The sequence below is a fragment of the Erinaceus europaeus genome, chromosome 9, assembly GCF_950295315.1.
Source record: "Erinaceus europaeus chromosome 9, mEriEur2.1, whole genome shotgun sequence".
NCBI classification, from domain to species: domain Eukaryota; kingdom Metazoa; phylum Chordata; class Mammalia; order Eulipotyphla; family Erinaceidae; genus Erinaceus; species Erinaceus europaeus.
This window is the reverse complement of record NC_080170.1, coordinates 112,960,124-112,984,859: the sequence shown is the minus strand read 5'-3', so window position 1 is coordinate 112,984,859 and position 24,736 is coordinate 112,960,124. Positions and strand designations below refer to the sequence as shown.

The 24,736-nt window shown below is 39.7% G+C and overlaps 1 protein-coding gene across 6 annotated transcripts in view; it reads left to right on the top strand.

Annotated features, from left to right (window-relative positions):
• APP (amyloid beta precursor protein) overlaps window positions 1-24,736 on the top strand; it is a 271,787-nt gene that overhangs the window by 173,553 nt on the left and 73,498 nt on the right. For all 6 annotated transcript variants that reach the window (XM_016186733.2, XM_016186732.2, XM_016186731.2 and 3 more), the window contains 3 exons: window positions 2,036-2,169; window positions 11,347-11,421; window positions 12,147-12,305. In XM_016186733.2, coding sequence (XP_016042219.1) covers window positions 2,036-2,169; window positions 11,347-11,421; window positions 12,147-12,305 — 368 coding nt within the window. The remainder of the gene's footprint in view (window positions 1-2,035; window positions 2,170-11,346; window positions 11,422-12,146; window positions 12,306-24,736) is intronic.

The window sequence follows — 24,736 nt, the reverse complement described above, 5'->3', positions numbered from 1 at the left end:
AACAAAAAGGAAAAAAATAGCCTCCAGAAGAAGTGGATGCCTGATGCAGGCACCAAGCTCCAGCAATAACCCTGGAGGAAAAAAAAAAAAAGGTCTGATTTTGTTCAACTATTATAATCTTTGGATTATTAGCATCCCAGATGTTTGCTTAAAACACAGAGAAAAGACATTTAAAAATTAAAAATTCTTCTCACTCAGGTCCTTTTTGGAATATTTAATCTAAAATATAATAGTCAAATAATTAGATGAGGACAGTGACCAAAGACACTTAGAACACTGCTGAATAACACTTGAAATGGATGTGACCTGAGAAGATGGTGAAAACATCTTAATCTCGTTATGTTGAACATGCTTTCTTCCATAAATCACTTTTTGTTTCTTTTCTCTTTCTCCCTCTCTCCGGGGTGTGTGTGTGTGTGTGTGTGTGTGTGTGTGTGTGTAAGTTCATAAATACTCGGATTTCCTCCATAGTCATAACTAATCTATTGGGAAGACTGCTTGTATAGGCATTATAACTCAAGTGAAGACATTTTTGTTTTATAGTACCTGCTTCATTTTTATGGGCACTTCTACTTCCACATAATAAAAGCAGTATATGTTTCGAGTCAGTAATAGTTCTTAAGCAGCACCAGTTGAATTCAAAGTAGAAATCACTTCTCTTTTGACAACTAGGGCAATGAATTGATGGCCTGTGACACATTTGTGAAGGCGTCCAAGTCTTTCTGTGATTTCTCAAATGTATTCACTGACCATTGTGACTCTGGCTGGGGTTTCAAACACTTTTCTCATGAAACATGGCTTTGCTTTTCTTTGAAGTGAGCTGTGCAGTGTGGTGATTTTGAGATTTCTTTGGTTTCTGTAAGAATCTTTTTTCTGGGAGATGAGAGGTAGCGCAGCAGGTTAAGTGCAGGTGGCGCAAAGAGCAAGGACCTGCGGAAGGATCCCGGTTCAACCCCCCGGCTCCCCACCTGCAGGGGAGTCGCTTCCAGGCGGTAAAGCAGGTCTGCAGGTGTCTGTCTTTCTCTCCCCCTCTCTGTCTTCCCTTCCTCTCTCCATTTCTCTCCGCTTCCAGGCGGTAAAGCAGGTCTGCAGGTGTCTGTCTTTCTCTCCCCCTCTCTGTCTTCCCCTCCTCTCTCCATTTCTCTCTGTCCTGTCCAACAACAACAACATCAATAACAGCAACAACAATAATAACTACAACAATAAAACAACAAGAGCAAAAAAAATGGAGTAAAATAAAAATAATTTTTTTCATTTAAAATTATTTATTTATTGTCTAGAGCTAGAGAGAGATTAAGAGGGAAGAGAAAGAGAGAGATGACATGGAAGCAAAACACACCTGCAGTACTACTTCACCACTCATGGAATTTTCCCGCTGCAGGTGGGGCAGGGGCTGAGGATTTAGACCCTGGTTTTTTGTACATTGTAGCAAGTGTACTCAACCAGGTCTGCCATCACCCAGACCTCAACAAGAGTTCTTTACCTTGTCCTTGAAGTAGGAGGGAAAGATGATTTTCTCTAGAGAAAAACTCCTGTCTGCAGGGGAGAAAAAAATGTTGAGACTTTTTATGAAAATGCTTTGGAATCTGTAAGTCTCAATATACTATCATTTTCCTTTGAAAGAAAATTGTCTTTTACAAATGTCTCAGGAGTCTTAAGGTGTGAACTTGATGATTCTGTCACTCACTTTCAAGATTACAGAAGTTAATGTAGCAAAGTTTTAGAATTTGTGACATGCTTGTCCTAAATAGCCACTGTTTTTATTCTGTGCATGCTTTTTTCTGTTGAGTATCTTAATGACTAAACTAGACTCTCAACATGGACTGTTTTAAGAATTTTCCTTCACTCTTCACTTGAAAGAGGTTGACTACCTTTTCTGGGCTGCGGAATATATCTACAATGTTCTTTTAAACAGCACTAACATCTTGTCTGTGCTTCTTTCCTAAATTCTTTAGTCTGGAAACCGGTATTTTCTTGGGAGTGAATGACTGATTATTCTTTCTCTTCTGAAACTTCTTTCCCTTCTCCTTTGTAGTTCCTACCACAGCAGCAAGCACCCCTGATGCTGTTGATAAGTATCTTGAGACTCCCGGAGATGAGAATGAACATGCCCATTTCCAGAAGGCCAAAGAACGCCTGGAGGCCAAGCACCGTGAAAGAATGTCCCAGGTAAATGGAACTCTTCCATTCTTCAGTCTTGCAGTACTGGAAAAGCTGGGCTTGCCATTGCCTTGTAGTCTCCAATGGTTAATGTGGGTAGGGGGTCCCTGACTTTATCTGGCCCAGTGAAGCCATAATGTTTTAATTGTTTACTCTCTGAGTGTAGTTTTTGGGTTTTTCTTTTTCTTTTTGTATTTGAGTATTTTTTTAAACATTTCTTTTTATTTATTTATAACTGGATAGAGGCAGAGATAAATAGAGAAGGGGAAGGGAGATAGAAAGGTAGAGATACCTGAATCCCTGCTTTACCACGTGTGAAGCTTTCCTCCTGCAGGAGGGGAGCAGGGGTTTGAACTCAGGTCCTTGCGCACAGTAATATGTGTGCTTAACCAGGCATACCACCGCTTGGCCCCAGTTTTGGGGGTTTTTCTTCCCCCCTTTTGTTGTCCTTGTTGTTTATTGTTGTTATTGCTGTCGTTGTTATTGGCTAGGACAGAGAGAAATCGAGAGAGGAGGGGAAGACAGAGAAGGGGAGAAAGAGATAGACACCTGCAGACCTGCTTTACTACCTGTGAAGCGACCACCGTGCAAGTGAGAAGCTGGGGGCTTGAAACAGTATCCTTAACCTTGTTTGCGCTTTGTGCCATGTGCACTTAACCCACTGCACTACCGCCCCACCCCAGTTTTTGGGTTTTTTAATTCGTCCATGAACCTATACCTAGAAAGTATTTAATTATAATGTGTATTGTAGGATTTTTGAATGAAGGAATTAAATTATATCTACCACATTCTTGATAGGCTGTATTACTCTATACATTTAGTACCTATGATCATCACATTATAGATTGAATTTTTATATCATTATTACTATTTTAGTTTTTATTAGTGATTTATTGATAGTTCGCAAGATCATAAGGTTACAAGGATATAGTTGCACACCACACCCACAACATAATTTTGTGCCCTCCGTCACCCCATTCAGGCTCTCCCCAAGGATAACCACCATACTTTTCACAAAATCATAGCACCAGTTTAACTACTTTTTTTTTTTTGCTTTTTACTATGAAGCAACTTACTATTAGAACTTTGAAACTGTCACATTTTACAAATTTAAATCATTAGAAACATAGAGACTTAAAAGTAAAGTGAACCATTATCATTTCATTTTGTCCCATAAGTGGTAGTTAAGGCAATAGAGGTACAAGACTTTAATTTCCAAGTCGAGAAGAAAGCAAGAGAGGTGGTGTCATTAAAATTCTAGTAAAAGCAAAATGTAATGAAGATGAACTGAAAATAATTTGAGACCACATTATATATATATATAATCTGTACATGAACAAATTAAACCATTTTACCTCTATTTGAGGTACTAGATAACACCTTAGAATTTGATAAAGTAGAGGCTTTTATCTCTTTCTCAGATGCTTCATTCTGTCAGTGTATATTTCTAGCATGTGCTTACTATCACTATTCTGTTTTGCAGTTTATACCCTTTAGAGTGAAGTTAAAAGCAAATAGGGGAAAATCAAATTTAAGGAGAAAAATTAGTAAATGAAGAAAAACCTCAGGGTGATGTCAGCTACTCTTCCCTTCTCTTTGCTCCTTTTCTCTTCTTTTCTTTCACATAGAGACAAAGATTTATAGAGACCACAGCACCGAAGCTTCCTTCAATGCCGTGGGGGCTAGGCTCAAAATTGGGCCACACAGATGGCCAAGCAGTGCACTAAGTGAGCTATTTCCCCAACCAACCGCCACTTCTTGTTTTTTGTAGTATGTGCATTAGCTAGAGGTGAATAGTGAGGTTTCATCTAAAGCCACTTAAATTCATAAATAATCATTAAAGTGTATAGAATGTGCCATACACAGATAGGAATTCATCATCATGCACACCTAAAACTTACATAGTGTTATAATACAATGTTACAGCAGTACAGAATTACACACATGGGGGCGGGCAGTGGCGCAGCTGGTGGAGTGGACATCTTACAGTGTACAAGGAGCCAGGTTTGAGCCCCTGGTCCCTACCTGCAGGGGAAAGCTTTGTGAGTAATGAAGCAAGGCTTTCTCTTCTTCTCCTACCCTCCCCCCATCTTGATTTCTGACTGTTTCTACCCAATAAATGAATAAAAAGAATTAAGAAATTAAAAAAAACATAATTATACTCATGTATATGTATATATGTGTATAAATATTTATATATGTGTGTATAAGCACAAAATGACTATGAGTCATACTTGTTGACATTTAAATGACTTTCTGTTTTGTTTCTGATGCCTTCACAGGGTCCTTTCTGCTCACAAGTCCATTTCTGGAAAAATGAGTTCAAAAAGACAAAAATAACAAAAAAAATTAGTGCTGAATATTCAGCTTGGGATTTTTAGAGCATGCAACCACATCCCAAGTGTTGCTACTAGTGGCTCTGTGGCTACTTATTCCATTTTATAGGACAGGACAGAGAGAAATTGAGAGAGGATGGGGGGATAGAGAGGAAGAGAGAAAGACAGACACCTGAAGACCTGCTTCACCGCTTGTGAAGCTCCCCCTTCCCCCACAGTGTGGCTTGAACCCGGATCCTTGCACCAGTCCTTGCGCTTCATACTATGTGCTCTTAACCCGGTGAACTACCACCCAGCTTCCTGTCTCTCTCCCTCTCTATCTCCCCATTCCCTCTTGATTTCTGGCTGTTTCTCTCCCTTTTTTATTATGTATTTATTTATTCCCTTTTGTTGCCCTTGTTTTATTGTTGTAGTTATTGTTATTGATGTCATCATTGTTGGATAGGACAGAGAGAAATAGAGAGAGATGGGGAAGACAGAGAGGGGAAGAGAAAGATAGACACCTGCAGACCTGCTTCACTGCCTGTGAAGCGACTCTCCTGCTGGTGGGAAGCCAGGGGCTCAAACTGGGATCCTTACGCTGGTCCTTGAGCTTGCACCAGCTGTACTTAACCCGCTGCACTACCACCCGACTCCCTTCTGGCTGTTTCTATCCAATAAGTAAATAAAGATAATTTAAAAAATTAAAAGAAAAATTAGTTTCTAAAAATTCACTATATAAGACACTTTGCTAGCTTTATGTTAATTTTTTTTCTAATTACTATCGACAAGACGGTTAGATAAGAGGGGTATAATTCCACATAATTCTCACCACCAGAGTTCCATATCCCATATTTGTGGCTTTCCTGTTATTTATCCCTCTGGGAGCATGGACCCAGGATCATTATGGGGCGCAGAAGGTGGAAAGTCTGGCTTCTGTAATTGCTTCTCCACTGGACATGGGCACTGGCAGGTTGATCCACACTCTCAGCCTGTTTCTGTCTTTCCCTAGTGGGGCAGGGCTCTAGAGAGGTGGGTTCCAGGGTACATCAAGTATTTTCTACTTAAACCTTAGATACCCTCCTCACCTACTTCCCTTTTGTTTGTTTGTTTGTTTGTTTAATTAATTACATTTATTTTCTGAACTCAATAGTCATTACTAGGGTATAAAGATAAATTTGGATCTTTCCTTCTTTCTTGTTTAATATATCTTGTTCATTTTAATCCTATCAAGAAAATTTCAAGTACTCTTAATAGTTTGGAGTAGGATAGATCTCTTACAGAATAATAATTTAACTTTTTTACCACATCTGTTTAACCAATCACCTACTTCTTATAGGTCTTGGTAAACTTTCTCCATCTTTAGCCTTTAAGAGAAAACAGGAGATGTTATCTTGAAGCAGAGAATGTTGTTAGCTAGATTGTAGGAATCTTAGGAAAGTGAGTTGCCTGAAACCATCATTTGTCTTTATCATCTATGGTGCTGAGTACTGGGGGATGTTTGACTTTGAACTTCCTTGCCTCTTAAATCTCTATGAATTAGTTGTCATTTTCTCTGCATGAAACAGCCAACCCTTTGAAGATCTATAAGTCCTAATGTGCTGATACTTGTGGGTAGAAAGTGGAAAATTGATTTATAAAAATATACAGAGCAACCATGAAGTGCAGATCTGGAGAAATCTGAACCTAAAGAATAAGTCCTTACAAATGAGTTTCATTGTCGTTTCTTATTATTTGTATTTGGGTGGTTTTTTTTTTTTTTTCTTATTAGTGTTTTATTATAGTTCATGATATCTCTAATCCTGTATGCTCTGTGACTACTTGTTATAAATAGGATCTAGCAAATAAAAATCTGAACAGCATATAGGTGTTTTGCTTACTTATAAATTTAGAAGTTTTAATATATTCTCTTAAGTGTTTCTCAAAGTATATCACCTTTCTACTTGTTAGAGATGGCATTGTCCTACTCATGAATTTTTTAGCAGCGTCAGACAGATTTCGCTTTTAACATCTTCAAAGTGAAATTTAGAGCCCACTCGATAACTCACTGAGTGTGCTTGCTTTGTCATGAGCACAGTCCAGGTTTGATCTCACTGGTCCAAGGGATCTGTATCTTTTGTCTGAAAAGATTAACTCAGAACAATGAAGCTCCAGCAACAATTTAAAACGATGACAAAGAAAGTTAACTTTTCTCTGAATTTATGCTTTTTGGGGACAGATGATAAATGTTTATTAAACCAGGTAAAAATTCTCTTATACTGACCAAAGCTGCATTTTGCAGTCAATGTATACACGCCATGTCTGTACTTTGAGCTGGAGGGTAACCCTTTGATTTACTATTAAGAAAAACATCAGCATCTTAGGAACAGCCCCTTCTCCTGTCACCAAATGTCAATAAAACCCATTGACATTTTACAAAGGCAAATTGGGTCAGAGAGAACAAGTGCATTGTCTTCAGAGCCACAGAGATCTTAGTTGATAGCTTTCCTTCTCCATGTCTTTCTGCATGTCCTTGTGTCAGCAGGTCAACCCCATCCACAACAGGGGTAACCATGGAAATGTCATGGGGACAGTCACCTTTCACAGCCCAATGAGATATTTGACTTTGCTTTCAAGAACTGAGTGCTTTCCTGGGAGAGAATTCATGGCAGACTAGTACCACTGTGTCCATTTTGGAAGTAAGACACTGGAATATTATTATGAAGTGGTGGCCTATAGGGAGTTAGCTCAACAACAGAGCCTTTGGTAACGAATTACTACAGGATCTGACATGTGGCAGGTCAGAAGTCATGTTATATGTTTTCACCATATGTCAGTGCAAGCCATGGTCCATGTGAGAAGTTGCGTCAGCTGTGTATATTAACCCAGTAGTCTATAGGCCGTCAATAATGGTGTCAGTATAATCTGTAATCGTTTTATCTGTGAGGGTATAATTAAATGGCTGTGAAGACCCTAAATCCGATTTCATTTCCGTCCTAATGCTTACTTTCAGTTCATTAGCTAAATCAAATCCTGAACTGGCCTAAGGATTAATCTCTCTTGAAGCTCAAATTGCAAGGTCTGAAGATACAGGTGGAGATGGTGAAAATGTAAATGTCATGGGGGTGGGTCTGCTTTCCACATTCCAATGAGAGACTTGGCTTCCCTCTCAAACTAATTGTGAGGATTTCTGGGGGGAAAAATTCCTGGCACTCCTGCCATTCTGGACATTTTTGAAACGGGATGTTGGATTATTCTTATTACGAGACTATTTATTCCACCTCTAAAACAAAAGTGGTCTTCAATGGCGTCCTCCCTCTAAGTACTGTGCTGCTGCTCATTAAATCTCAGAGACATCAAAGTATCTGGGACAGCGCATTTCTCTTCTGTGTGTATTCTGCTCTTGTTCATAGCAGCAGGATATTTGTCCAAGTTTTATTAAAAATTTATTCAATCTATAATTTATGAAGAGGGGCCAGTTGGTGGTGCACCCCCTTGAGCACACAAATTACCATGCACAAGGACCCAGGTTCAAGCCCCTGGTCCCCACCAGCAGGGGGGAAGCTTCATGAGCTGTGAAGCAGTGTGACAAACATCTATCTCCCTATCCCTTCTCTATTACCCTCTGTCCTATCAAATAAAAAGAAAGAAAGGGGGGGTCGGGTGGTGGTGCAGTGGGTTAAGCTCACGTGGCGCAAAGCGCAGGGACCGGCGTAAGGATCCCGGTTCGAGCCCCCACCTGCAGGGGAGTCGCTTCACGGGCGGTGAAGCAGGTCTGCAGGTGTCTGTCTTTCTCTCCCCCTCTCTCTCTGTCTTCCCCTCCTCTCTCCATTTCTCTCTGTCCTATCCAACAACAAAGCAACATCAACAATGGCAATAATAACCGCAACGAGGCTGCAACAACTAGGGCAACAAAAGGGGGGAAAAATGGCCTCCAGGAGCGGTGGATTCATGGTGCAGGCACCGAGCCCAGCAATAACCCTGGAGGGAAAAAAAGAAAGAAAGAAAGGAGTGCGAGTAGTGGTGTACCTGGCTGAGTATACATGTTACCATGCGTAAGGACCCAGGTTCATGGTAATGTAGGTCTGCAGGTGTCCTTCTTCTTCTTCTTCTTCTTCTCCTTCTCCTTCTCCTTCTCCTTCTCCTTCTCCTTCTCCTTCTCCTTCTCCTCCTTCTCCTTCTCGAAACCCTTCCCCCTCCCCCTCCCCCTCCTCCTCCTCCTCCTTCTTCTCTATTCTCTTCCCTCTCAGTTTCTCTGTTCTATCAATAAAATGAATACAGTTCAAAAGAAAGAAAGGCGGGGGGGGGGGGAAGAGAGAAAAAGAGAGGAGATAGAAGAGAAGGAAAAAGAAATAGATAATGGGAGCAGTGGATTGATTTTACAAGTCCCAAGGTCTAGCGATACCCGCGTGATAATTTTAAAATACATATATGGAGAAATTATTTTCTCCATTATTTTTCTGAAAACAATGTATTAGTCTTTTATGTAACAAAATTACTGTTAGAGACAGAAAAATAGCAAAATCAAAAGCACTCAGTACAGGGCCAGGCGGTAGTGCAGCAGGTTAAGTGCACATGGTGCGAAGCACAAGGACAGGCATAAGGATCCCAGCTCAAGTCCCCAGCTCCCCACCTGCAGTGAGGTCACTTCATGGGCAGTGAACCAGGTCAGCAGGTGTCTATCTTTCTCTCCCTGTCTGTCTTCCCCTTGCCTCAATTTCCAACAGCAATAACAATAATAAAAACAACAACAAGGACAACAAAAATGAGAATAAATGGCCTCTAGGAGCAGTGGATTTGTAGTGCAGGAACTGAGCCCCAGAGATAGCCCTGGAGGCAAAACAAAAACAAAAACACTCGGTGATTTGATGGTGCATTATTTCATACAAGCCTCTTTTGTAATCTTGAAGGTCAAAAAAGTCAGCTTCATAAGAATAAATAACCGTCTGTTCTAGGGCAACAATCAAGTTCTCTCTTGTTTGATAAGCCCCAAAAGTATGCAAGTACATATCTGTCAACAGTATTTTATTTTGCTTGCTTGATCTTTTAGTTCTTTATTTTACACAGTTCACTTATGAGTAGTACAAAATGAAAGGGAAAAGACAACTATAGGTAGTAAAAATCTAATATTTTTCTCTTAACATGTATAGCTGTGGACTTTTCCTGTTTGCATTCAGACTGTTGAGTGAATTTATCTAAGGGAAGTCTTGGATGAGCATCAAGGAAGAGAGAGAAAAGGGTCCAGCCCATGAGATCACTAGGGGCAGTGCTCTAGGCTTTCATGCCTGAGGCCCCAGAATTCCCAGTTTCTGTTCCTGGAACCACCCACCATATGCCAGAGTTGAGCAATTCTCTGGTGTCTGTCTCTCTGTCTCTCTCTGTCTCTCTCTCTGTATCTCTCTCTCTCATGAAAATAAATGAGTAAATATTTTAAAAAGAAGCTTCTTTTCCTCTAAATCAAAATATTTCTTATTGCATTCAAAAGATTATATTCCCTTGTGATAGCTGGACGGACACAGCACCTCCATCGCTGTTCATGGCACACAAATCTAATTGCCATCAATTCTATGATGTAGGCAGTCTTACAGTTTCTGACAACAGAAAGTTTATTTTTCTTCTTCCACTAGGTACTTGTTTTTTGGCACACATGTATAACATGTCTCAGATGTCAACTATATTCTTTGTAAAATATACAGCCTCAATTATTTATTCATTTATTTTTTGATAGAAACAGAAATTGAGGGAAGATAGAAAGGAGAAAGTAAGACTCCTACACAAGTGCTTCACCATGCAAGAATTCCCCCCCCAGACACACACACACACACACACACACTCCTTGTAAGTAGGGACAAGGGGTTTGAACCCAGGTCTTTGCACATGGTAATGTGTGTGCTTTACCAGGAGCCTATCCCCCACAACCTGAAATTTTATAACTTATTTTTACACAAGCATAAGACTAGTGTAGTCAAATTAACATTGGAATAGAACATAAATATCACCATGCACAAGGGCCAAGGTTCAGAACTCCCAAGTCCCTCCTACAGAGAGGAAAGCTTCACATGCAGTGCTGGAAGTCTCTCTCCTTTTCTCTGTCTCTTTCTCCCTCTCAATCTCTGTCTCTCTATCAAAAAGAATGAAAAGGGGGCAGGGAGAAATGACTGGTGGGAATGATGGAGCTGTACAGGTTCTAAACCCCAGTGATAACCATAGTGCAGAAAATGCAAAACAGGAAAGACTAACACTAGAAAACATTGTTCAGAAGAAATTATACATGCCTTGTATGAATTATTGGCATGTATATACATCAGAAAAAGTCAACCATTCCTTCGGAGAAAAATTATCAAAGAACACTGTTTCAAAGAATCATATTCCTATAATAGATGTGAACATCTGTGTTTGATGCACTATTGGGATAGATTATTTGCATCATAGTGGGAGTGAAATATTGAACTATGAAAGATATATAGTTTCTCAAATGTTTTTTTATCTTTTTTTATTTATTGGATAGAGATGGCCAGAAATCGAAAGGGAAAGGGGTGATAGAGAGGAAGAGAGACACCTGCAGCCCTGCTTCTCCACTTGCAAAGCTTTCCCCCTGCAGGTGAGGACCAGGGGCTCGAACTCTGGTCCTTGCATATTGTAACGTGCGCTCAACCAGGTGCACCACCGCCCGACCCTAGTTTTTCACATTTTTTTAAATGACAAAAAGAATAAGAAAAGCATTATTTAATGTATGTTTAGAAGATGAAACTGGTTATTTTAGAGGTGGTTGTGATGAAACTTTCACACTGGATGTGTGAAACTATACTCTCAGATTTTTATACCGTTGCAGACTGATGTTATAGCAATAGAAAACCCAAATGATGAATCCAAATGTTTTCTCATTTTCTAGGTCATGAGAGAATGGGAAGAGGCAGAACGTCAAGCCAAGAACTTGCCTAAAGCTGATAAGAAGGCAGTTATCCAGGTAGAGCGTGAGTCTGTTCCCCACCGCATTGACCATACCAGCAGCCCTTTGGCTGCATGTGTCCCCAAGTTTTCTGACATGTGTGGCTATAAGCCCATCAACTTGGCTTATTCCAGTTATTTGTTGTCTAGCCATTCAGTTGCTCCTATCCTTCCTGTATTTAGTCCAAGTTAAGGTACAATTCATTCTCATAAAACTCAGTGCTGTTAATTGAGATCTATTTATTTTTTTTATCAGTAATGTATAGTTTGTGTTGACGTGATTGGCTGATGGTTTCTTTGGCAAAAACAATGTAAGAATTTGATATTTTTACTCCATCCCTTTCTGTGTTACTTTCATCAACTACAGGGTTATGGTCAATGCCTTAAGATACTTTGAGTAAAATAATATGCAATGTTATTTAATATGCAATGTTATTTAGAGTTTCAAAAGTACATTAAATCCTCTACATTATTGTTAGTTAAATTACTCTTCAGGGACCGTATAAATATTAATAATATTTATATAATTATAAATATTTAAGAATTTATAATGAGAAATAATTGTGTTTGGTGCTGGGACTGCAGAAAAGGGAGATAACCCACAAGCCTATTGATTTAGTCAAAATGGCAGGAAGACTGAAACATTTGAATCAACCAAGATACTGTACCTCTTATAAAATATATGAACTATCCTACTTGTGCTATTTCTGATGAACATGTTTGTGTCTGTGTTTACAATGGCAGCATTTCCAGGAGAAAGTGGAGTCTCTCGAGCAGGAAGCAGCCAATGAGAGACAGCAGCTGGTAGAGACACACATGGCCAGAGTGGAAGCCATGCTCAATGACCGCCGCCGCCTGGCTCTAGAGAACTATATCACCGCTCTGCAGGCTGTTCCCCCTCGGGTAAGCCTCACCAGGAATTCTATCCTCATCTCCCTGCAGGGCACCCAACACAGGACAATATGTAAAGGGCCCTGAGGATTTATATCTGTTTTATTCTGAAGATTAAAGATGGCAGATAGTTGTCCCCAAAGGACAACTCAGTAGGATAGCCATCCACAGAGGAGTCAGACTTCTCAGGGACTCCCAAGGCCTTACTAAACTTAATATTCCTGAAGTAATGACAACTTATGATAAAGTTGTTGTCACCACAGAAGCTCTAAAGACTTCAGGAGTAATGGATCCCACCCCCCACCCCACCCCACCCCCCCTATCTTATAAGGGTTGTATATAACTGTGGTCAAGACTGATTGGGTATTGGCAGACTTAATACAGTTTCAGGTGGGTCAACAACAGGAAGTAGCATTTACATTTCCTGCTCAAAACAGTAGCCATATTCTCTAGAAAGGAAATCCTAGTCCGTCAAAATGTGAGTGATGGAGGGGCTTATGATTTTCAGTAATAATGCCTTCACAAGCATAGGTGTCCTCAGTGAGGCTCCCTAGGAGAGTTTACTATGGATATAAGGAACATTGTAAGTCAGAGTGTCCATATCGTCTTACTCTGTCTGCTAGTAGGTATATTGAAACTTTCACCTCTAAATATGGCCTACTCTATGTTTCATGTAAAGTTTTTCCTTTCTGTATTTTGAGGCCATTTTTAGTTGCATAAATGTTAGAGGTTGTTCTGCCTTTTCACCCTCTTCTGACGAAGTCACCTTCTTTACGCCTCATAATGTTTTGCTCTGAAATCTACTTGTTCTAATATGAGTTAAGTTTTCTCTTGTTAGTACTAGCAGACTGTATTTTTTCACCTTTACACTTTTCTTAAGTCTATTTGTGTTTGCATTTGATGTGTATTTCTTAGAGATAGTACATAGTTGGATCTTGCCTTCTCGTTAGGAAGATCATACATATTTAATGGAATTATTGATAGAATTATATCTCAGTCTGTCATCTATTTACGCTTGTCCCCTATCTTTCTCCAACTTTTTTTTTTTAACCTATGGGGTATGTTATGGTAACATTATCTTTGGTTGCTGCTTTTAACATCTGTGCCAGCTGAGGGTTAATTTAGCTTGTTATTTCCACTACAGAGACAAGATCCTTCTGGGTAACCCACAATGAATGTTAAGTTTTTCCACCTGGATTGTAGGAACAGGTGCTGTTATAGCTATGGCACCAACTAATCCATTTGAATGCTTTTCCTCATGACTCTGGTTGGTTTCTTTCTTATCTGTAAACTGATTCTCACTCAACTACATTTTCAATGGCATCATCTGCAAATCTTTGGGATTTCTTGGATCAAGTCCCTCCCTAGTACTCTGTCTACAAACCATAGCTACCTCAGTCTCCCTAGTCTCTCACTCCACAGCCTCAACTCTGAGAGTCCGGCAGGTTCAACCTGGATTTCCCTGCCTGGGGTCACAGTCAAGAAATTCAAGCCAGTAAAGTTGGATAATTATAAGACTCACCTATTTTCTCATTTTTCATATCTCTTATTTGATAGCTAACATCTTGATGGCACACTGTTCCTTGTATTCTGTCTGTTTTGGAAGTGGTTTTCAGGTGAGAGAGTAAATCTGGTCCCCATTGCTCCATCTTAGGGAAAATTCTGTCTCCATATGTATTATGCAACTAAGTCAAAAAAGCCACCCACTTGCATGGATTTGCCTCGCCATTTTGATTTTTCTTTCAGTGCTAAATTGATAGCATAGAAAGCTTTGGGGAGCCATTAAAGAGCTCATGGGACTCTTCTAGATAGATAGATATTGACCCCATTTTGCTGAAGACACCAGTGAGGTTGAGTGACTGGTCCTGGGTGACAGCTCGTAAGAGACAGCATAAACTTGTGAATCCTAGTTGACCATTGCCTGCCTTCTCATTGGCCCTGCTTCCTCTTTAAACAGAAAACTTTTGAAATCAAATTTTCATTTTCTGTTCAGGGAAAAAAACAAAAACCCTTTGTCCTAGTTTTGTCCCTAGAAGTGTTGGTGTGTCTTTGTAGAATAACAAGAAATGCTTGTTTCCTCTCTCTTCTTCTATGGGACATGTTTCTAAGAGCATGGACATTGCAATCATTTGCCAGAGCAGGACAGGAAGGTGTATGCCAAGACCAGAATCTTAATAGCTGGCATTGAGTGACACGGTATGGCTGAAAGTCTAGTCTCTAACGTCAGAGCTTGACTAAGTGGTCATTGATAGAGCTAAAAATAAAAGAAGGGCTGCATAGAGTCTTTAACAAGTCTGCATTTCAGAATTTGTCAGCTCATTCTCACCTGCGATCACAGAAAAGAAAGTGGAATTGGACAACGTGTTTATTTAAAAAGTAAACATAAAGAGCCAGGCAGATAACTCAGCCTATTAAGAGCACAGAACTTGCATTTCTGAGGTCGTGAAGTCTGCAGGTTCAATCCTTGGCACCACTGTATGCCAGAGATGATCAGTGCTCTGCTTATTTCTCTCCCTGCCCTTTCATGCTTTCTCATAATAAACAAATTTTTTTAAAGAAATAATTTTTTATTTTAATATCATACTTGTTCATTTTATAGAGACAGAAAGAAATTGAGAGGGAAGAGGGAGATAGAGAAACAGAGACGCTTGTGAAGCTTGCCTCCTTGCAGATGAGGATCCGAGGCTCAAACCTGCGTCTTTTTGTACATTATAGTATGTGCATTCTAGGTGCATGACCACCTGGACCCACAAATACATCCATTCAAAGTAAAATTAATAATAAAAAAAAAAATAAGCACTAGATTGTGAAGATGTTACTATCTAGAAAATCTTACTATCTAGAAAATCAGGTTATTGTTGATTAGTCCATGGGATTCTTGTTGAAATCTTTCCTCAAATAGAGAACTCTCCCATCCGATAGGAACTGAACTGGGTAGTCCTAGACATACAATTTTTATAAAGTTACTGTTTTTGAATATTGTGTTTAACTTTTCACGTATGACTTAACTTTGCACTTTGGGAAATGAGGAAGCCCTAAATCCCTGCTTAAGAATTTGTATATATTTTATCAAAAGTTATTATTCAAGAATTAGTCCATTGTTATCTGAGGAAGATCACATCTTACATTGGAGCCAGAAATAAATATATCTCAGATCTCCCTGAGATTTAAAACAGTCCCTAGAAAAAATATGAAGTAGGGGCCGGGTGGTGGCGCACCTGTTTGAGCGCACATGTTACAATGTACAAGAACCCAGGTTTAAGCCCCCAGTCCCCACCCGCAGAGGGAAAGCTTTGCAAGTGGTGAAGCAGTGTTGCAGGTGTCTCCCTGTTGCTCTCCCTATCTCCCCCTTCCCTCTCAATTTCTGGGTGTCTCTATCCAATAATAAAAATAATAAAAAGAAAATTTAAAGAAAAGGAAAAAAGTCTAAAGTAAATATTAGCTAAATTTAAAGACAGGAATTTGCGGAAGTGGTTTTTCTCCATTACCTTCAGAATTAGCTATCATTAACCCTGAGGAAATTCTACCTTATGGTTCCAGGCTTCACAGACATGAAGTTCTGAAACAATAGACATTATTTTCACATAATCTCTTGTGAGGCTCGGGTTGAATCCACTCTGATCTGTATATTTAATGCAGTGCTAAATACTGAATCCAGGACCTCACACATTTACTCTGTTGTTGAGTGCCCTCCTCCAGCTCCAGCCGTGTGTGTGTGTGTGTGTGTGTGTGTGTGTGTGTGTGTGTGTGTGTGTGTGTGTGTGTGTGTTAACCACAGCACTGTTCAGCTCTGGCTTATGGTGGTGGTGCGGGGGATTGAACCTGGGACTTTGTAGCCTCAGGCATGAGAGTCTGTTTACATGACCATTATGCTATCTACCCTCTGCCCTATTTTTTTTGTTTGTTTTTTTATGAGAGGTGGGGGGAGGACACTAAAGTATGGCTTTGCCATCTATGTTGTTCCACTTCCTCTGTCCTTGCTGTTTTTATGTGGTGTCGGGAATCAAACCCAGGACTGAGGCCTGGAGGTCATATTCTCTCACCATTGAGCCACCTCCCTGGCCTTTGGCTGTATGTTCAAACTCAAGTCTTACAAGATGATGTTTTTGTGCAGCGGTTATTTTTTCATCTATGAAGTCTTGAGTCTCTGTGTTTTATGTTCCAAATGCCTCTGGCTGATATACTGAACAACCCACCTAGAAGTGCAGTGTTTGAATCATATTTAGAATCAAATGTATTTTATGGAATTATATAAATACTTTAAATATTGTGATATTTAAACTATTTAAAGTTTTATTTTCTTGAGGAATTAAAATAGGATAAAAATGTGGCTGCAAACAAAATAAATTCTTATTTTATTTTATTTATTCATGAGAAAGATAGGAGGAGAGAGAGAAAGAACCAGACATCACTCTGGTACACATGCTGCCAGGGATTGAACTCAGGACTTCATGCTTAAATGTTCAATGCCTTATCCACTGCGCTACCTCCTGGACCATTCATAAAATAAATTCTTAACTCTGTAGCAGCCAGTTATTCTTCTAAGAACCAATCCCCTCAATTTTTTTTTCCCCATTTCCCTGAAAGTTTCCTTGGAAAATCAAGTAGTCATTTCTTTTTTTTTTTTTTCCAAAAAATTACATTTGTCTTCAAAGTTATACAGTAACTGCTTGAAGAGAAATCATCATCCTTTAGTGTTCACTTCTTTCAGCTATGAGCTTCTGCCTTTTTATCAAGTGAAGCCCATGTTCAGGCAGCTTATGGCCTCATGAAACCTGAGCTAACTGCTATTTGAACCTCTTCTCTTGTAACTGCCACAGTTCTTAGGTGGAAGGCAGATGATAGTACTTGACTAATCTCCATTCTCTAATGTGAAGAGAAATTAGGCAGAAATGGGTAGTGTGTGATTAAGCTTAGGTCTTGATAGAAATTTCTGTGTACTGAGGTCTAGATAAACTTCCAATTCCTGGTAAGGATTATGATGCTCTAAAGACTAGAAGAATATAACCATTCTTAGTAATTCTAAGATTTGGAGTGTCTGTATAGACTCTTAGTTTGTCTTTCACCACACAGCATCATAATACTATCCTGATGTAAACAGTTTCCAGCTATTTTCTACATGAAATTGAATGTGTATATCCACACACATCTCCACTCATCAGTGCCAGCAGCATTATCTTACTACTGAATAATTCACCTCAATGTTAAATTGCTTGAGATTCCTGAAAGCCTGGGAAAATTTCAGGAAAACTTCAATGTAAAGCTTTTTGAGACTTTTGATTACTGATCACTATTTTGTCCTGAAGTTATGATTTTGCTCTTTCCTACTTGACAGATTTGCGCAAGAGTGCAATAAATGTTCAGAAATCAGAAGCAAGCCTAGAAGAAGGGAATAGACATGAAAACAGTTTGATGGATGTTTCATGTCAGAAAAGCTAATCATTAGTCAACGTAATATGGAGTAACCATGTAGGGAGCATTTTTTGAGGAAGTTAATATTTTACAGTGCAGTCATTAATATATGCATACAATTTCATTATGTAATAGGCCCACAAAGTTTTCTTCCTATACTCCACCACCACCACCACCACCACCCCCCATCCCCAGAGTCCTTTGCTTTGGTGCAATGCACCATGAAGACTTGAGTCTTTAAGGACAGATCCAGTAACAAACAGTTGGGGGGAGGGGGGAGAATCAGCCTTTATGGAAAATCAGCACAAACTATCCTGAGTGATTTGCATGCTATTTCAGTAAAGCTGCTTAGCATTTCCTCCTTACTTACATCAAATGTTTAATTTGAGATTCAGTAAGAAATTCCTGCCAAAGACCGGGAGGACATGTATAACCAGAGACACTGGTGTTTGGTTTTTAATTGAATCAATTAAAAAAGACAGTTGATAAGCATGGCTGAAAGGCGTTAGCTGAAAAACTCTCTTCGACCTCTGAAGCCAACTTCAACTTCATCACCCCAGTCCCCTCCACAGTGGAACCCCACTTACTAGTTTCCTTCCAAATGCAAGTAATTCATCAGCAGATGTTGTCAATATCACATAGCATTGGAATATCATGCTCCTTCTTAGCCTAGCTTGCATGCATATGTGTATTTGTTGATATCTATCTTGATTTTATTCTTGGAAGATGAAAACTCATTGTGAAAACAGAATTTGAAAAAAAAAAAAATCCTTTAGGGGCCAGGCAGTAGTTCACCAGATTAAGCACAAACAGTATGAAGTGCAACCACCGCAAGAATCCCAGTTCGAGACCCCCCCTAGTTCGAGACCCCCCCCCAGCTGGCCACTTGCAGGGTGGTCGCTTCACAGGTGGTGAAGCAGGTCTGCAGGTGTCTATCTTACTCTCCCCCTCTCTGTGCTGCCTAACAATAGCAGCAGCAACAACAGTGAAACTGCCAGAAGCAGTACAGGCACCGAGCCCCAGCGATAAACCCTGAGCCCCAGTGATAAACCCTGGAGGCAAGAAAAAAAAAAACCTTTAAACAAATGTGTAACACATTTCATAAGAATGCAGTTTGGCATTGCAGATATCTATCCTATGGAAGAGCCAACAGTAAAGATCTCCCTCAATATATATAGACTTGAACACAAAATCCTACATGGCTTCTAAGGAAATTGTTCATCTAAGACCAGTTTAAAGATCCTAGAGTATATTTGGAACTTCAAAAACCTTTATATTGAGTTTCCTTATACTAATGTTTCTAGTTAAACAAGCCACTATGGTTATATAGGGTATGAAGAGGTGATGAAGTCAAAAGAAATGTGTGTATACAAACTATTTGAAGATGGTTATGAGAGGTTATGTCAAAATCTTAATACAAATAGGAACCATTTAAGCATACTGCTGTAATTCTCTTAAGAAGTCAAGAATGTGCCATAGTTAACATTTGTGGTGAAGAACTCTGAAAATGTCCAGGAGGTCTAGTCTGTCCATCTCTTCATTTAATTCTCTTGTTTCTTTGTTGATTCTCTGCTTCATTGATCTGTTTAAGTGTGAGAGTGAGGTGTTAAAATCTCCCACTATTATTGTATTACTATTGATGTATTTTTGTAGTTCTTTCAGTAAGTTTTTGATGTATTTAGATGGGCCCTCACTGGGTGCATAGATGTTAATAATGGTTAAATCTTCTTGGTTGATTGATCCTCTGATCATTATGTAATAGCCTTGCCTATCTTTTATTACTTTATTTAATTTAAAGTCTATTGTGTCAGAGATGAGAATGGCTGTTCCTGCCCTTTTTGTGGTCCATTATCCTGTAGGATAGTTTTCCATCCCTTCACTTTAAGCCTCTGTTTGTCTTGTTGGGTCAGATGGGATTCTTGCAAGTATATGGTTGGGTTGTGTTTTCTGATCCATCCTCCCACTCTGTGCCTTTTAATGGGTGAATTTAAGCCACTGACATTTATTTATATTATGGATTGAATGTATTGTAGTGCCATTATTCTACAATTTTTAATTTGCTCAGATATATGGCAAGTATTATGGTGATATTCTTATTTATAAGAGATCTTTTAGAACCTCTTTCAAGGCAGGCTTGGTAATGGTTGCCTCCTTTAACTGTTGTCTGTCTGAGATGGTTTTGATCCCCGTATCTAGTTTGAATGAAAGTCTAGCAGAATATATTGTCCTTGGTTGAAACCCTTTTTCATTAAGGGCTTGATAGATATCTTGCCATTTGAGTGGAAAAGTCTGCAGATAATCTTATGGGTTTTCCCCTGTATGTGACTTTTTGTTTTTCTCTTGCAGCCTTTAGGATCCTTTCTTTATCCTTACTTCTTTTCATTGTAACTATGATGTGTTTTGGTGTCTTCAGGTCTGGGTTGATTATGTTTGGGACACTCTGAGCCTCTTGAATCTTTATGTCCTTTTTGTTGTTTAGGTCTGGGAAGTTTTCTTTTATTATTTCCTCTAGAATGTTTACTTCCCCTTCCTCTCTTTCTTCCTCTGGCAGGCCAGTTATATAAATGTTACTTCTTTTTGACATCATCCCATATGTCTCTGTTGTTGTTTTCAGTGTCTCTCAATCTCTTTTTGAGGTCTTTTACCTCTTTCTTAGTTTTCTCTGGCTCATCCTCTGTCTGGCTAATTCTGTTTTCTGCTTCTGTTAATCTGCTTTCCCTTCCCTCAGCTTCTTTCTTCAGTTCAGTTACAGTATTAGCTTGTTCTGCTAATTGACCTTTTAGTTCAGCTACTTCAGCTGTCAGTTCTTTAATTACCTCAAGGTAGCTTGTGTTTTCCTTGGGGGGTCTCATCTCTTGTTTCCCTAATTCTGATAGCCCTTTTCTCCATAGTTGTCTTCATTTCTGTGATTATTAGTTTTACTACTGCTTGCACACTTTTCTTATCTATGGTTACTTCTGACTGATTTGGAGTTTCTTCTGGGCTCCTGTCTTGATTCATTGTGGTAGCAGTTTTATTTGCTCTTGATTTAACCGTTTTCTTTTTACTGATGTGTTTTTCTGTTCTGTCATTCTTTAATTGTGTTTTGAGTACAAGCCACGCTATACTAAAGACCTTTATGACAAATGCAGTCACCAACCTCAGAAACTACAACAATAGTAACTGAAGCAAGGATTGATGCAGTCCAACCAATACCAGTTAGCCGAACAACACCTCTAGTCCAAGAAAAGATAGCAACCAAATCCAAAGGAAAAAGAAAGAGAAAAGAAAAAAGGGAAAGCAAGAATAGACAATTATGCAGATCTACTGTCCACCGTAAATTCTAGGGATAGCAAGAGGAGAAAGGGAAGTAGAGAAGAGAGACACACAGAGAGAGTGAGCCAACTCTGAGTCAGATGTCTTCCCCCAAATAATTCACAAACAAGTATCAGTGAATTCAGAAATCAAAAGGAGGAAGGAAGAAAAAAAGACAAGAACAAGAAAAAAAAAAAAAGCAGTGAAAGGAGAGGTTTTTTTTTTTTTTAATTAGCACGGAGGGAGAAAGGAGAGTGGAGGGAAGAGGTAGAGAGAAACAAGTTCCTCTCACACTGGCAAGGACACCCAGTCATCCTATCCAGAGAATCCCCGTCACAAGCTGCTGCTTGTAGGAGCTCATGCCAGCCACTGCTTGCAAGTCCCATAGTTAACTTTTGTTGAGTGATCAAACCATTTGGCAAATCCCTCCAAAGTAAGTACTTTTAAAACATCTTTTGTTTATAAGATTTTTTTTTTCCTGCAGCTCTGTGGGCTTTGCCTTCTGGGTTGCATTAATAATCCTGTTCATAGTGAAGAGCTTCAACATGCTTCACTGCTCTAGTGAGCAAGAATTGAAAGCATGCAAGTTCAAACATTTTCTGGTCTTTCTTTGTTCTCAAATCAGGAGATCTACGTTCTGTATACAGTGCATGCTAAAGGTGGCCCAAAGGCTTAAGTCAAGGCGGTTGATCAGGCACTGAATTTCAATTCTACGCACTGTCACTAGTGTATATATTAGCTAAAAGAAAAAAAAAACTTTCTCAACTTTGTATATTTTGTCATCAGCTGTGTGGGCTTTTCTCCCCTCTCAGAGGTTAAATAACTCCTTCACTAGCAGAGTGAAGATGGAGTCCAGCCCCACAGAATCTACCCCCTATTTTGGAAGTCAATTAACTGTAAGACCTGGCTTGTTACCTCCACTTCTTGTCTACATGCCGTAAATGAGACTTGATAGTCAACTATTGAGAGAACAACTCACGGAAAGGATATAAAAGCTCTACTAGGTCATTATGAAGGATAGACCTCAGGCATAGGCAGATGAAAGATGTGGAGTACATGATGTAGGGGGCCTTCTATCCTCCTGGAACCCCCCATCCCCTTGGAACTGCCGTCCCCCACCCCCAGTGTGTAGAGCTGCATATTTCTCTGGACCCCATTATTGAGTCTTTTTTATGGAGGTTCATTTGGAAAGGCATGACTGAAGAAATCACGGGTCATCCTTGCTTGGACTCAATTTCCAGCCCCCTCTCCACCTTGGAGTTCAGTTTTCAAGTTTCCTCTCTTTGTTCATGTGGCTTGTTAGGTGGCTATCAGTCCCCATACTCCAAGAGTCACTTCATTAACAGCTAAAAAGACATTGGCTACTCCAAGAGTCTAGAAGCTCTTGAGTCAGAAACCAAGCACTAAAACCAAATATTAAAAGATGGCTGCCAGGGAAATAGCTCAGCTTGGTAAGCACAAGATTTGCATGCTTGATGTGTGCACTTAGTGGTGCTCTGACTTCTCTCGTAGAAAACCATGTCATGTGAAAGACGCAATATAAATTAATTTCTTTTTCCCCCCAGAGCATTGCTCAGCTCTGGTTTATGGTGGTGCAGGGGATTGAACCTGGGACTTGGAAGCCTCAGGCATAAGAGTCTATTTGCATAATCATTATGCTATCTACCCCCACCCTTTAAAGTCATTTTTTAAAGATTTTATTTATTTATTAATGAGAAACATAGGAGGAGAGAGAAAGAGCCAGACATCACTCTGGTACATGTGCTGCCTTGGGATTGAACTCAGGACCTCATGCTTGAGAGTCCGATGCTTTATCCACTGCACCACCTCCCGGACCGCATAAAGGCATTTTTTTAAATATACTTCTGACCTTGGGAGAATTACTGTAGCTTCCAGTGGAGGGAGTGGAGACACAGAACTCTGGTGGTAGGAACGGTGCAGAATTATACCCCTGTTATGATTTTGTAAATCAAGATTAAGTCACTTATAAAATAAGTAGCAAAAATAAATAAGAAAACTGTTTTATGCCCCCCCCAAAATAAATTATGGGGGCTGGGTGGTGGCGCACATGGTTGAGCACACGTGCGTAAGGATCCAGGTTTGAGTCCCCAGTCCCCACCTTCAGGGGGGAAAACTTTGCGAGTGGTGAAACAGGGTTGCAGGTGTCTTTCTGTCTCCTTCCCTCTCTGTCTCCCCCTTCCTTTACTGTCTCTATCCAATAATAAATAAAGATAATAAAAAAGAACTTAAATAAATAAATAATTTATGCCTCTGTAATCCTTACCATTTAGGAATTAGAGGAGTTTTAGGAAGTCTATGTCAGGAACTAGAGCATGAGGCCAAATATATATATATTTTTTTCTGTGTGTGTGTGTGTGTGTGTGTGTACCAAAATAGTTATTTCTGCGAACTGGCAAAATATCCCTGAAAAAAATCTGACACATAAAGGGGCAGGGGTAGATAGCATAATGGTTATGCAAAGAGACTCTCATGCCTGAGACTCCAAAGTCCCAGGCTCAATCCCCCCACACCACAATAAGCCAGAGCTGTGCAATGCTCTGGTATTTGCCTCTGTGTCTTCCTCTCTCTGCATCTCTCTCAAAAATAAAGTAACAAAAGAAAAAAGAAAAAAAATCTGACACATAAAGTCACTAATTTTATGAGTGAGCAAATTAAAACTCCTCTTGCTACCTTTATAGCCTGTAAGTTGGCACAAGTGACTTAATTAAAAGGACTCTTTCACCTGAAAATTGGCACTTAATTTTATCTTCTTTCATAATTAACATTTTTCCTATTTTTGGGTAGTCATAACAAGAAAGACCAAAAATTCATTAGTTGAAGATGGATCGGGGTGGGTTTATGAAGTAAAACTTCCTCCCTAGAAAGAGAAAGATTATTAGGAAAAAATTAACAGGAGCTTTGGCTCCAGGAGCCTGTGGGAAGCCCTGTACCTCATGTTCCTCAGACTTCTGGGTAGAAGATAGAGTGTGATGGACTCTGTTCCTGGATGCCCCTGAGCTCTGTTAAAGTCCAACACCAGAGTGCATGCAGTGTCCTTTGTGTTTTGAGGAGGCACGTATCTTACTGACTCCACATTATCAAACTTTGAAGAAGGGTAGATGTGCATTGACATGAGCATAAGCTACCTTTTCCCTTCTTGCTTCTTTAAGGCTTACAGTTGGCATAAAATGATCATTTAGCTTCTGTCATTGTTGTAAACTATGAATACCCTATTTGTGTTCTTCTGAGGAAAGGAAAGCAGATGAATTTTCCTCACCTCCTAAGTTGAAAGACAGACAAGGTTGTGAAGCTGAGCTTCCCCCTGGAAGCTTTTTCTGGTGCTTTCAGATTTTTCTTGTAATCGTGAAGGTGCCTATGAAATGCCGAGGCCAAACTGCAGAATGAACTCAGTGATAGCTCAAAATAAACTTGACTGAGGACAGAGAGAGAGAGAGCTCTCAAGGTAGGCCTTTCTTTATCTAAATGAAAAAGTGACAGAGTGCTAAAATCATACTGTCAAAAGACTCAAGGCTGCTCTCTCTCTCTCTCCCTCTCTCTCTCTCTCCCTCTCTCTCTTTCTCTCTCTCCCTCCCTCCCTCACTCCACCTCTTCCTACCCCCCTCTCTCCCTCCCTAGAGACCACCTCAAAATGAAAGAGGCTTGACTATCTTGAGTCTTTTTTTTAAAACCTGTACTTAGAGCACATTTTATATTTATGTGCTCAGAATCTTGAGATG